At 58.5% G+C, this 13,780-nt stretch overlaps 1 protein-coding gene across 5 annotated transcripts in view; it reads left to right on the forward strand.

Annotated features, from left to right (window-relative positions):
* SLC2A4RG (SLC2A4 regulator) overlaps positions 1 to 12,413 on the forward strand; it is a 47,354-nt gene extending 34,941 nt beyond the window's left edge. For 2 of the 5 annotated variants that reach the window (XM_044985195.1, XM_044985194.1), the window contains exons 6-9: positions 431 to 713; positions 2,001 to 2,120; positions 3,493 to 3,605; positions 4,520 to 12,413. In XM_044985195.1, the coding sequence (XP_044841130.1) occupies positions 431 to 713; positions 2,001 to 2,120; positions 3,493 to 3,605; positions 4,520 to 4,631 (628 nt within the window). In that variant the 3' untranslated portion in view covers positions 4,632 to 12,413. The remainder of the gene's footprint in view (positions 1 to 430; positions 714 to 2,000; positions 2,121 to 3,492; positions 3,606 to 4,519) is intronic. The other 3 variants (XM_044985196.1, XM_044985197.1, XM_044985198.1) reach the window with 3 other exon arrangements.
* The last annotated feature ends 1,367 nt before the right edge of the window (positions 12,414 to 13,780 follow it).

Here is a 13,780-nt window from a genome sequence, read left to right on the forward strand (position 1 = left end):
CAGAAGCTCCACTGCTTGCACTCATTTTCCATCCTCATTTCCCTTTCCCGAAATAAGCAAACAAAAAATAACAAACCGGTAGCCTCCTCCTGACTGTCCTTAGCCACCACACGTAAAGCCTCACTTAAAATCTTTACGCCAGTGTATGAAGTGCAAATCTTGCTCAGTACAACAAGCTGCGTATTTCACCCTGCTCGCTGCACCACTGTGACAGGATCCCTTGGTGCAGCCTGGGACCCCTGTGCCCCCGGGGCTGTCTCTGACAATGCCTGGCTAGTGACCAGCAGCAAACCCCTCCAGGTGCTGTGATCGCTCAGCACAACTGCATGTGGGATGCTCCCAGGAGGTAGGCAGGCCCCTTGGCCTTGCCCCCATGGCTGGGTCAGGGCTGGAAATGCCTCCAGCGCCTGACTCCGCTTTCCCTGTGCAGCCGGAAAGCCGACCTGGATCAGAGCGACGGCGAGGAGGACTTTTACTACACAGAGCTGGACGTCAACGTGGACTCCCTGACAGATGGGCTGTCCAGCCTGACCCCCGTCTCGCCCACTTCTTCGGTGCCCCCGGCTTTCCCTGTCCTGGAGGTGCAGCGAACCCCGCCGGTGCTGGTGAAGCCCGAGGACTCTGTGGAGTCTCCTCTGAGTCATTCAGCTCCAACGAGCCTGTGCCATGTCCACACGGACCACGCCTATCAGGTGGGCCATGTGGAAAAGCAGGTGAGACCGCATTGGTGGGGAAGAGGGACACAGATGGTGGAGTAATGCATACTGGGACGTGTGGGCCCCTCGATCCCTGAGCTGAAACCATCCTGGGCTCAGCCCAGTGCAAATCCATTGAAGTCTCCCGCGTCGGCCCTGCCGAGTGTCCCTAGAACAGGGTGCAACTTCCCTGCACTGGCCATGCTGCAGCCTCAGACTGCGCAGCAAACGTTTTCAAACCAGCCTCCCAGATGGTGCTTGTGGAAGGAGGCAGTGGCTGGGGTATAGGAGGTGCCTTTGGAGCATGGCCCCCACCACGTCTCCATTTTGGGAAGGAAAAGCTTGTGTTACGCAGGGTGCTGCAGCGAGCCTGTGGAACTCACCGCTGCAGGAGGCAGGTTTGCCTTGGTGGACAAAGGCTCAGTCTAGCCTCTGATCTTTGCTCGCACGACTGGCGGTGCTCCCAGAAGCGTGTTTGCTCCAGTTTTGTGAGTGAGTGTCAGGCAGTTGGAGCCAGGCTGTCTGATCTGGATGCACCAGGTGGGGGCCTGGACGCTTTTGCAGGCGCAGCCAGGGGCACGTGTGGAAACGTGGGTGAAGTCAGAGTCCAGCTTCAGGCTGGCTGAAGATCTGGGAAGTTTCAGGGAAGACAAAAGCAGCAGCTGCAGCTGCAGGGTAGAGATGATCAAGGCCTGTCGCGCCTCGTGTTTGGGGCAGAGATTGCTCAGCAGCCGGGCTTTGGGGATGCTCCCTCCTTGCCCACCCCGGGTGGTATTTGGGGGGCTCTCAAGTGTGTGGCATGGGCTAGTGGGAGGCAGGACACTGGAGTGAACGGGCAGCCCCTGAGCCCCACGCAGACCTGGGAGCCGAAACATCCCATGGCAGGAAGGTTCTGAGAGCGTATTTAATGCCCAAACCGTGCTGGACTCGGACTCCCTCTGCTCATCTCTCCTGCCCCCCCTCCCTCCCCCCCCGTGCGCTGGAGCGTTCGGATGAAGTGGCAGAGCCCGCCCGCCGCATGGGCAGGTGGGGGCCCTTGTTCGGATGCCTGTGACGTTTCTCGGCCCTGACGCTGTCTGTCAGGCCTGTCCAGAGCTGCCCCCTCTGGGCAGCGTGGGCAGAGTGCCGGGTTAGCCGGAGCTGGGTCCCACGCCGGGGTGGTCTTGCCAGGCTTTGCGCCACTGACCCGCAGCTTGTCGCCTTTGGGGTGACGGGGGCCAGCTCCCTCCCCAGCTCTCCTGGCCGCCCCCCGTCCACATGCCCAGATGTGTCTCATCCTCTCCTGGTTACGTTTGTGGCTTTCAGGCGATGGCTCCCGTCAGCATCTCAGCTGCTTCGAAAACCCTGCCTGGCGGGATGGGCTTCAGCATCTCCTGGCAGCCACCCCCAGCGCCACAGTCACCAGTTGTTTTTAAAGGGTCCCCGGTGAGTAACCAGACAGTTCCCCCACCCCCTGTATTGGCTGGCAGGAGAGAGGCAGCCGGATTCCTAGAATGGCTCCTGTACCGTTACCTTCATGGGACACGCGGCTGCACTAAAACAGCACAGGTCATCCCCCAAGCCTGTCCTGTTTACGGGTCCCTGCCCCAGAGCTGCCAAGCACGACACGCTCTCTGAGAGGAGGGATGCTCCAAGGCAAAGGAGGGAGGCGGAGGCACAGAGCAATTTCCTGGCTAGAATTTGGCAGACGTGCAGTGGAAGTGCGTGTGTCATGCAGGCTGGCGTCTGATCTGGAACGTCGCGCGCTGCAGGGGTTTGCATCTGTCTTGTCTCCGTTTTGCAAAACAAGTCCCGTTTCACGACAAGCCTGTGGCCTTTGACAGGGTGTTTCTGGCTCGAACCTGGGCTGGTTTTGCATGAAATTGGGACCCGGTTGCATTTAGAACCGTCACATTCTAGAGCAGAGACTCCAGAATGCTGCATTCAGCCAGCAGGACTCGGCTTCCATGCTACAGCTTCTGCCTTGCAGGGTGTGGTGTGAAAAGTGGAAAACTTTGGGCTGTGAAATGGTCCCCGGTAGAAAAGTTCCCTGTATTCCTGGATCTTCGGTTACAGTGTTTGGGCTCACCAGGTGCCTCCTGCCTAGGGACTGCAGCACACTTCACACACGCGTGCTAAGCTGCCTGCGCCCTGGGTGAGGTCGGGTGGTGTTTTCCTTTTACATATGGGGAAACTGAGGCACAGAGGCACCATGAGTTGCACACGCTCGCACAGTCTGTGGCAGAACTAGGGCCCTGCTCTAACCACTAGGCCATGAAACAGGTGGAGGCGATTTTCCTCTAACCACAAGAAGGGAACCGGGCTTCTTTTCCTGAGCCTGGGGGCCGAGCCAGGTTCCCCTGCCCCCACCCCAAGCATTAACACTTCTGTGGCTCTGGCTTGCCCTTCCCGTCCTCGTCAGCTGAGGTTTCCGCTTGGCAGGACACGTGTGGGTTGCGAGACCTGCGGAACCAAGGGAGCTGCGGCATCAGCCATAGGCTGAAATGGACGATCACTGCTTCCATCTGGCTCTGTGAGGCCTCCTCGGCCGTGCCAGGCGGAAGGGCATAGGGTCCGTTCCGGTGCCTGCCCCCCGGATCTCGGCTCCCAGGTCTCAGCGTGGGGACCGTGGGCCGAAGGCTTCTTGCCCTCCCATTGGCTAGTGTCTCCAGAGGGCAGATCCCAGTGGGTGCAGGTCTGTGGCGCTGCCCGGCAGTGACCTGTCTGCTCTCGCTCTGCCCCGGCGGGGTCGCGGCTGCCGGGCCTGTGAGTGCTGACGGTGAGAGGAGGGTCTCACCGTGGGCTGTGTCGTCCCCAGGGCTGCCTGACTGCGCTCCGCCCCGTCGGCGTGGGAGAGAAGCGGCCACAGATCCCTCACCCGACCGTCACCGCGGCGCCCCCCTCTGTGCCAAAGCCAGCCGCGGGCACCAGGTAAGTTGGGGCAGTGCTAACCGCCCATTCCTGCCGGACCACAGCCTGACCTGATCCTCCTGGAGCTGGAACCTGGGGCTTTAGGGGGAAGTTGTCCCTGATGCATAGACACCTAAGCCATCCCCTCCAGCCCTGCTGCCAGCCTGGGAAGGAGCCGAGCTCAGGGGCAGCTGGGCACTTCAGGGGTGTGAGCATTTAATCCCATCCATGCCCCGTAGACAGGTGGAGAGAAAAGGCCACTTGGGGCTGCTCTGGGAGCCAGATCCCTCCCCGGCTCCAGTAGTCGCCTTGTCTTAGGGGGCCAGGAGGGGAGGGAGTCCCTGGAGGCCCCGGTGCAGGGACCCGTGTCTGGAGTGTGGCAAGGTGCTGCCCAGGGAGGCGGCCCAGCGCTGCTCCGGCAGCTCAAGGGATCGTGACACCAGGTTAACGTGCAGCTTGTGCCAGGTGAAGGCGTCTCTGGGACAGGGGAGACGGGGCATGTGAGGACGAGCCACCAGCTTGGCAAAGCCTTGCAGAGCCTGCTCACCCCACTGAACAGATGCCACGTTCTGAGGCCGGGTGGCTAACCGTGTCCCGTGCCCCCGCCCCTTTCACCCACCGCACAACTGGGGGGAAGCCTGGGGCGGGAGGGGAACCGCGCGGCAGGGCAGGACCGTGCCAGTTAAACGCTTCTAGAGACGTGGGAGCTCCCTGTGCTGGGAGCCAGTGAGCTCGTGCTAACGCTCCACATTCGGTCCTTCCCCCTTGGGTCACCAAGAGCTCCCGGCCAGAGGGCTCAGGGGACAGCAGCGCCCCGGGAGGGCATTGGCCTCTGTCCCCGCTGGGCCCTGACTCCCGCACTGAGGGTGTTGCTTGCGCTCCCTTCTCCGAGGCGGAGCCCCGCTCTGACGGTCCCGTCTGCGCTTCTCTCCTAGGAAGCCCCGCGGCGAGGCCAAGAAGTGCCGCAAGGTGTACGGGATGGAGAACCGGGACATGTGGTGCACAGCCTGCCGGTGGAAGAAAGCTTGTCAGAGGTTCGTCGACTGAGCGCCCCCCGCCCCCCGCGCCTGGCCCCGCTGCCCGAGCCCCCAGGCCCCTCTGGCTCCATTGGAACCTCCGAGCTCTGGAAACTCAGCGTCAACACTTTCTTCTTGCACGTTTTGCACTTCAGGTGCCTTCGAGCCCGACCCCCCCCCTCCTGGCCCCCAGGGACTCAGCTGTGGCTAGCCGGAAACTGCCCCGGCCTCAGGAAGAAGGAGCCCCTTGGCCTGCGATTGCTCTGAGGAATTGTCGAGCGGCGATTCTAGGCGTGGGGGGAGGGGTGAAAGGAAGGGGCTGTCCTTGAAAAGGAAAAACTCATTTCCCGCCTCCACGCCCATTGGTGCGACACGGCTCCCGACGCCATCTTACATCAGGTTCCCTCCGGGATCGGGCCCCTGAGAGCCATTCGTCTGGCGCTATCTTTTCGTGTTTTTGCGGAGCCTTGTCCTGTCTCCTCCCCGCCAGCGTCGTGCTCTTGTCTCTTGGAAGCTTTACACTTACGCACACGTACGCACGGAGCTTTTCTGATCACTCTCTTTTGGAAATAAGCTATTTTCTCTTCCTTCACTACGTTCCTCCCGCCGTCTGACTGCCTTCAGGGATCTGGCCGAGCCAGGGATGTCCGTGCGCTGGGATCCGGCGGTGGGAGGCCAGTATCAGCCGCCAGCTCTGGGAAAGGAGGGGAGCGGACCTGGTACTGTGCGCGCACAGGAAGCCCAGAGCTCCTTTCCCTCTTGGTTTTTGCTTTGGAATCGCGCCGACCACAGTTCGCCACCGAAATGGACTTTAGACCAAGAAAAGGACCCAGCCTGACCTCCCGCTGCAGCCCGCTGGGATGTGACGAGGTTCCGAGCAGCAGTTTTCTACCCTTCTTTTTTATCTCTTGGTTTTAAGGTGCCATGTCTGATCTGAGTCCTGACTCTGGTGGGCTAAAACACCCAGTGTCCCTGGGGCAAGGGGGGACGGTGCTGTGTGTTATCTCCCCCACTCCTGCAGGGAATTCTCGATTGGGGGGAGGGGGTGGGGGTGAGATGGACTCAGCAACAGACCCTCAACCATTTGAAGACACTTGTGTGGTCAGATCTTTGAGCTCTGTGTCCAGAATGGACACGGGGTGGGGGGAAGGCGGCGGTGGGAGTAACCGTGCCTAAGAATAAGCTGTGCCTGGGAAAAGCGGCCCCTGTTGACCGTCCTTTTCCGCGTGGAAAATGTGGCTCACTCCCTGTCCTTCCCCCAGCCGCACCTGTTCTGTTGCCCCTCTGCGTGCGGAGCCCAGCTCCCCGGGTGCAGAGACGGGGGACTTGTGTCCACCCAGGATGAGGTATTAAAGTTTTTTTTTTGTTTTTTTTATAAAGGAAAAAAAAAAAACCTGCTCCCGTGGCAACGAGAGCGCCCGGAAGTGCCTGCGTCAACGCGCCCATTTGCACTAAGCCAAACTGCACAAAGAGTTTTCTTTATTCTTTTCTTTGTGTGTGTGTTTTTTTAATAAAATATATTAAAGGTTGTATTTTAAATATTCCCTCCCAGGGCAGGAGCGAGAGATTGAGAAAACCCTCATCTCCTTGCTTTCCAAAAGCATGTCTCTAGATTTGTTTCTGTGGGGACTATATTTCCCAGAATCCTTTCTCTCTCCCATCACCCCCTGCCCGCTTGGGACTCCCTGTTTATAAGCAAGCAGCACTGGTTGCTGGGAAATGTAGTTTTCCCTTCGGGTGCGTTTTTTTGTTTGTTTGCTCTGCCGTCTTGAGTGCAACAACCCGGACAACGTCCATTGGAATTTGCCTTGGTCGTTAATGTCTGAGATAATCCCAAAAAAATCCATTTGCTGGATGCAAAGACGAGAGTCTCTGTGTGTGCGTGTGTTTACGAAGCCGTATTTTGTAAGATTGTTTTTTCAGTGTTTGGAGCCTGGTTCAATTCTATGTGTGTTGTTGTTGGGTTTTTTGTAAACAGAACCAATTGTCTGTGCACCAAGTGGCCCGGCTAAGGTGGATTTGAACAGAAAAAACTCCCTATGATGAATGTATAATGAATACTCCTCTGCTGCCTTTTGTGCCTGAGCAGGACGGTCTGTGCCGGGGGAATACTCCAGAGCTATGGTCCTCGGCCGCGTGCTTAGGCAGGTGTCTAATTTAAGTATGTTAAGTGGTGCTAAGGAGACCACTGAAATCCCGCTTGTGCCCACAGTGTAGGTGGGACTTGGGGGGTGTCCAGAGAGCCACTCTTGCTTAAACTTGTGCACCAGCAGAGACTTGTAGCACAGCCCGGGGCGGCAGGTTTTCTGCTTCTCTTCCTGCGGCCACGCGCTTGGGCGGTGACCAGAGCTGGCGGAGTGATAATCGCAAGGACAAGGCTTTTGAGAGTAACCCGCGATTTCTGGGCAACTCACCGGAGCTGCCTTCCTGGGCCCTGATTTTCAGCGCTGAAAACCCAGGCCCCTCTTAAGGTAGCTTCCGTTGGGCCCCTGACCTCTCTAGGCTTTGAATAATGTTCGGAATGGGCTCTCTCCATCTGTCCCCCCTCCCTTCTGCTTGTAAGTTGATCGTTGCCACTAGCCCTTGGGGCTAGGCTGTGGGGGAATAATTGACCGATTAAATGTGGGAACTTTGTGCAATTTTCAAAACCGTTTGCTCTCCCCTTCCCATCCCCCGGGTTCCAGTGCGTGCGGAGGGTGCCCTGGCCATAGGCTACCTGCAGAAACCCCCACGGGAAAGCTGTCTGGAAATAGTTCAGTGACTCTACACTTCGCGCCAGACATCGATTAATCTCCCAGCAGCAATAATTAAGATGGGGAAACTGAGGCAGTGAGCTCCAGGGACTTGCCCAAAGCCACAGGAGTCAGTGTGAGAAACTCTGCCCTTCCCGACTCCCAGTCTGGTGCTTAGGTCACTGCCTTGTGTCACTGCTATTTTGTTGTGTTGCTGGCAGCGGCCTAAAGCAGGTCCCGCTCTGCGCTGGCACCCGGCTTAAAAAGCCAAAGGGGAAAGTGATCTTGAGCATTTCAAGGCCTTTCTTGGGCAGGGTCCAGCCTCCTTTAACGCCGCTCTCCCCCCTGTTGCAACATTGCTTGTCGCAGCAGGGCTGCTCCTGCTTGCGCTGGGTCCGGCCCTGGAAACCTGCAGCGTTCCATTCACGGGTGGGGCAGGTCGCCCGTGGTGAGAACTGGGCTGCAGGGCTGAGCCCCACGCAGCCGCGCTGGCCCCTCGCGAGTGCTTCCAATCTCCAGGATTTTCGTGGGGACAGGAGGAAGTTTACATGTCCCACCTGTGTCAGCAGGTTGATTGTTTCCAGGGAGGCGAGGGCTTGGCCTAGGGTAGTGCCGGGCCGGGACTGGGCTTTTCGTAACCAGGGAGGACGAGCTGATGGGATGTACCGATCCAGGTTGTTTTTCTGCCACACCCACGGACTTGCTGCATGGCTTTGGGCAATTAACATGGGGCTTGATCCTCCTGCATCTGTTTCAGTGGGAGCAGGATCCAGTGCACCTCACCCCTGTGTAAAACAAGGATAATGCTGGCTACCTCCAGGGGACAACACGAGGCTTAATTCACAGGTGGGTGTCTGGTGCTGGGAGACTTGTCTAGGAGGGTGGCAGGCCAGAGTGTGTTTGTAACTAAGGTGGGGGAAAGGGAGCCCTGGGTCAGGTCTGTAGTGGTGTGAATGCTCCTGGGCAGGGGGAGCTCCATAGTTCGGGAGTGTTAGTCTCGTGTGTCTGGCTGAGAAGTGACCCTAAGCCTGACTCCATGGAGGAATGCCATGTCCCGGTTTCCATCCTGCATGGATTTGGGGTGTAGCAATCGCCTACACAAACCTGCCCTGTTTGGGCGTGTTTAAAACAAAAACCAGCCTCCCTCCCCCACCCATTAATGGCGCTCTGATTGGTCCTAAGCCCAGGAAGAAAACAGCGGTGGGAGGGCTGTGGTGTGTGGATACCTAGCCCAGTGATTCCTGGCCTGGTGTGGGTGTGGAGGGGTGACTGTGTATGTTTTGGGGGCAGGGGGTGAACTGGGGGGATTCTAGCCTGATGATGCTACAGCTGCCCATGTGATCATACTGTGGGGGGGCTTTATTTCTAAGTAAAAAATAATAATCCTGGGAATTTTTTAAAGCATTTTAATGGTTCTCTGAACGTTCAGTGGCATTTTCCCATTGTTGAAAAACGTCACCGAAAACTCGGTTGGAAGTTTTGCCGATTCTGCTGTGCAAGTCTGAGGGGAGGGCCGGGAAAGCAAGGTCCTGGGACACCGATTTCCGGATTGCCGCCATCTTTTACTGCCCCTGAAGAATTCCCCAAGATGGCCGGAGAGACTTTAATGCTGCAGCTCCCTCCTGGCTGCTAGGCTGGTGCTGTCCTTGGTTCTTTTCAGGCTCCGCTCATGGGAGCTTTGTCTGATCATTCTTGATCTCCTGACTCTGGTCTCCAGACCACTGGCTCAGGATGGCTCAGAGCGATAGCGTTATGGTGGTTTGGGGGAGGGCTGTGACTAGCCATGGGCCTATGCTGGATCCTTCCAGGGGAGAGGGGTCGGGATGCAAACCCCAGATCCAGCTGGTGCCTGCTCTATTTCTCAGCTGATCTGGTGGGATCATAGGAATCTCCTGCCACTTCCAGCATTTCAAAGACCTTCTGAGAATTCAGCAGGGTCAAACCTTCCCCTAATTTATCCCCAGCTGGAACCCCTGGCCAGGTGCCTCCTTGGCCAGCTCCGGTGCTCGGACTCAGAGCAAGGTGACGTGGGGCTTGGCGCCCCGGGCAGCGGAGCAGCCAGTGGGGCAGTATCCCAGCACGGGTCTATAGAATGGAGCTCACCCGCCCGCGCTCCAGGACGAATCATTCTGAGCTCTGGTGTTCTGGGCTTTTTACCTCCCTCTCAAGCTCCGTGGGTCCATATTCGCCCATTGCTCCACCGTTCCTGAGCTTCCCAGCCACTCAGAGCGTCTGGGTCCAGCAGAACCGGCTGTCTCTGGGGGAGCCCCCGGGGGAGGCTGGAGGGTCGCATGCCCCAGGCTCCTCTCAGGGTAGAACACTGCATGGTGTAGCGAGGACCTGCTAGCACTAACCTTTGTCCACCGCCAGGGGCACAGGTTCGGAGCTGGCGCTGGTCTGTAGTCACCAGAAGTCTCCCTTCGAGGGCTGGCCAGTGGCCTGGGACCCGAGCCCTGCCTGTGGTGTGCCAATTCTGAGGGTAAATCAGGGAGTTTGGGGCCTGGGGCTGGCCCTGCTCACTAGCACACAACTCACTTTTATTAAGAAAGCGAATTTGCACTGTGATTTTCCCCAGGCACAGTGAGGAGGGGAGGGGAGGGATGCGCCTCTTGCAGCCACAGGCAAAGCGGAGAGACGTAATCCCAGGGAAGGGGCTGCCCAAGCAGCAGGGTCAGTGCTGCTGGCACCACTGGGCCTGGTGCGTTAACGGCTGTTTCATTGCTTTCTTCAGCATGTTCATCCCCTTTTGTTGTAAGATCTCCCCATAAATTCCCAGGACCTCCTCCCATAGGGCTCAGTTCCTGCTTCCCCAGCCCAGATCCTAGCATTGCCCCGGTGCCAGCACTGCACACTCGAGGATTTCTCCTGGTGGGGGCGGGGGAGCTTGTCTGGGCCTCGGGCTGGTTCTGGCAGGGTTGCAGTCCTAGTGGATGGCGGGTCTCAGCGATAAGACAATCCTACATCCCCAGATGCTGGCCAGTGGCTGGTGTCTTTTAAAGGTCCAACGGGCACATCCACTGGATGCTGGAAATAGTATTTATGGGGAAGTGGCAGAAACGTCGCCTAAAGCTGGCGTACTGAGCATGGGACCGGCCTGCAGGGGGCAGGTGGGACCAGGCTGGAGGGAGCGGGGGCATCCCATGGCTGCTGATCGTGCTCCTAAGCCGTAAAGCAAAGAAGAGTCTCTTCCCTGCCCAGTGGGAAAACCCCTCTGTGGTTTGCTGGGCAGGGTCCTGGCTCCTTCTGCGCAGCCTCTGATGGGTATCAGGTGGAGATGGGGCCCTGCTGGCAGGGCGGTGGGTACGATGGGGGATTGGGCTGTGACACACAGCTGGCTGGAATTGCTGTTGCAGCACCCGTGGGGGCCCTGCACTGGCTGCCCAAGGAATCCTGGTGGCCTTTTTCCTTTCTCTGGCGGCACTTGATACAAACAAGCTTGATGCTGTGGGAGAACAGAGCTGCCAGCGCTACCTACCTGGCCGTGGCAAATGCAAGTGACTGAGGCTTCTGCGCCTTCATTGCTTTGAATGGCTTTGGCTGGCAGTGCCACCCTGGCCCGAGATTGGCCACCAGCTCCCTGCCCTGCGGGGACCTTTCACCAATTCCAGCCTCGCTGCTGTTGCTCACAGAGGTGTCGCCTCTGGCCTTGTGCAGCGGGGGAAGGGAACGTTGCAGTGAGTGCCCTGACAGCTGTGTGCACGCGCGTGTTCTCCTAATGCAACGGATACGTTCTTCGAGGATTGACGCCAGATGAACAGGGAATACACAACAGAGATTTGGGTGGACCAAAGCTGTGCTACACACTAGCCACACTCCGAACGCCCGCATGCCCTCCGTACAGGCCGTCACAAGCCATCCCCCTCCTAGAGCTGTGAGAACCTGCTGGTCATCAGCCAATGAATGCAGCTTGTTTCCTGGGGCTGTGTGATGTTACCCGTTTCTCTCACCTTGTGGGGCACTGACAGGTTCATGCACTAGGGGTCTTTGTAGGTACTGATGCCTTTTGCAGCTGCACTGAAGCAGGGTTGGGCTGGGGGTCCCTCTGCTTGGATTTCCTGGCCCTGCAGGTTCCTTTAGGAACCTGAGGTCCTGGCTAAGACCACAAAGCTTGGGCAGGAACAGGTGTCAGACCAGCCCTTTCTCTAGCCCTTGTCGCCTGCCCTGTCCTCTGGTACTGAGCCTCTGCATTGCACACTAGCCCCAGGGCCCTGGCAGGCAGCTGCTCTGCGGTGGAAGAATGCACCAGGGCCCGTGCATTAGCTGAGCCAGCACTTCCTTCCAAAGACGGCAGAGTGTATCGCAGGGGGGGGGTGGCACCCCGTGCCAGGTCCCACGGTGCCCCATTGGCGAAGGGGAAGGCCTGATCATGCACTTTGTAGGAGCCCTGCAGCCTAGGCAGCCCTCATTTGAGCTGTTCAGAGTGGAGGGAAAGCAAAGAGGAGGTACGCGAGCAGGTGTAGGCAGAGCCTACGATCCTACCAGCGGTGAGGCTCCTGTGGGAGCCCAGCATCTGCTCACGTCAGGCAGGACCAGAGTGGGGGGCCGTGCACTAGGCTGGGCTCGGGTGGTGGGGAAGACAGTAAGAAGCCATGTGCCAATCTCCTGCAACTGTGCAAACCGGCCCAGGTTGCTGGCTCGAGGCAGCCTGAGCCGAAGACGAAACGGCCTTTGGGGATCCCAGGCCGGGGGAATTAACGAAGCCAAACAGCGCTTTGAAAAGGAAAATCAGGGTGTGACAGGGTGGTTTGTAAACGGCCATAAAAAACAAACGGAACAAGTGGAACCAGCCTTGGAATGACCTGGGCTAGAATGTACAAAACGGGCCCAGGGACTTGCCCTGTGGGACCCGGGATTGCGGCTTTTCCTGGCAGGAGCAGGCAGGGAGGGGCACGGCTGGGGCGGGCTCTGCTGGGGCTGCCCCATTTTCAAATTTCCTTCCAGGATTTTGCAAGTGGAATTTGGGCCGATGCTATTTGTCGCACGTGTGCTTCGCTCAGGTCCCGCTTGGGCCCGGAATCCTGGGCCCCTGGAAGGGAGGGTTTGTCAGAGACAAGAGAAATAAAAGATTTGTGTTTTTCAGATTCATTCCTCTGTCTGCCTTTTGTGCGCGGCTCGGGGGGAGAGTTTGGGTGGGGCGGCTGAGCTGCAGCGCTGGCTGCTGGATCGCAGGGCAGTGCACTGGGGCGGATGGGAGCTGGGTGTGTAGTGACCCATCCCCAGTACTCACCAGTAGGGAATGGAACATGGGAGCGGGTGCCAATACTTCCCTGGATTGGAGCCTAGGGGCCGTGGCCTCTGCCCCTGCCACCAATGGAGTGACTCCCGTCAGCTTGCAGAGCAGTAAACTCTTGGACGGAGCCGCCATTGGAAGGCATGTGGTGCAGGGAACCAGCTTGTTGCATTTGCCAGGCCTGGTGCTTTGTTTCCCCACGACCCCGCTGCAGACCGGCGCCGGTCCCTGAGATTTCCCTGACCGTGTAGGAAGGCAGCAAGCCAGTCCCTGCTATCAAAAAGGTTGAGAAACACTGAACTTTGTGCTTCCGGGGTAAACTGTACTTGCAGCCCATTGGGTGGTCCCAGCTCCCCCACCGCAGAGCTGCATCCAGCATCGTCACCCCTCCAGCCCTAAGGAAAATGGGACGGGAATGAGACAAGTTGGGCTTGCTCCCTGGCCTGATGGAGCTGCCATCCAGCAGGGGTAGGGGCCCGCACCTGACTGGTGGAAGGGTGCAGCCAGCCCCCCCCGGCAGACACGCAGCTGTTCCGTTTGAAAACAACTTGCAGCTGGCTGTCCCGAGGCAGAGAACCGAGCCCAGCGCATGAGCGCTCTGCCTGCGGGGCTGAAGCGGTAGCTTTCCAGGCCACGTGCGCCTGGTGTGGACACAGCTTATACCAGCAAAACTTTGCCAGCCCAGCTTACTCCAAGGAACATGCTGCCACCAGCGCAGCTCTGCCAGGCAAGCTCTGGCTACGCTATGGCCTTGTGCCGGCACAGCTCTGTCCGTCACAAATCCCACCTGGGCTGGGCAGAGCGCTGCTGGCTGACACTCCTGGCGCTTGCCGCTCCATAACCTGCCACTTCCTACAGGTGCCACCACCTCTTCTGTCTTAATCAGGCCCTGACAGCGGTGGGTTGTGGCCACAGTCTACCTGGGGCAGGATGGGGTCATAGACAGCCCCCCCCACACTCTTCTGCACTGCGGCGCTGTCAAATTCTCAGTGCCAGGATTAGCTCGTGGCTCAAACCATCTTGTATCCCCACCGCTGTCAGGGTCCCCCAACCCCCTGCTTGTAACCACGGCACTAGCTACTAAGGAGAAGTAACCCTGGCAAAGTCTGTACTTCTAGCTACTGGTGTAACGAGCTGGAGGCAAGGAAGAGTAGCCAGTGCTGTGGGCCAGCTCTCCAGGGGCTCACCCATGAGTGGGACCAGCTGCTCAAAGGGCCC

This window comes from Mauremys mutica, chromosome 13, assembly GCF_020497125.1.
Source record: "Mauremys mutica isolate MM-2020 ecotype Southern chromosome 13, ASM2049712v1, whole genome shotgun sequence".
Classification (NCBI taxonomy): Eukaryota; Metazoa; Chordata; order Testudines; family Geoemydidae; genus Mauremys; species Mauremys mutica.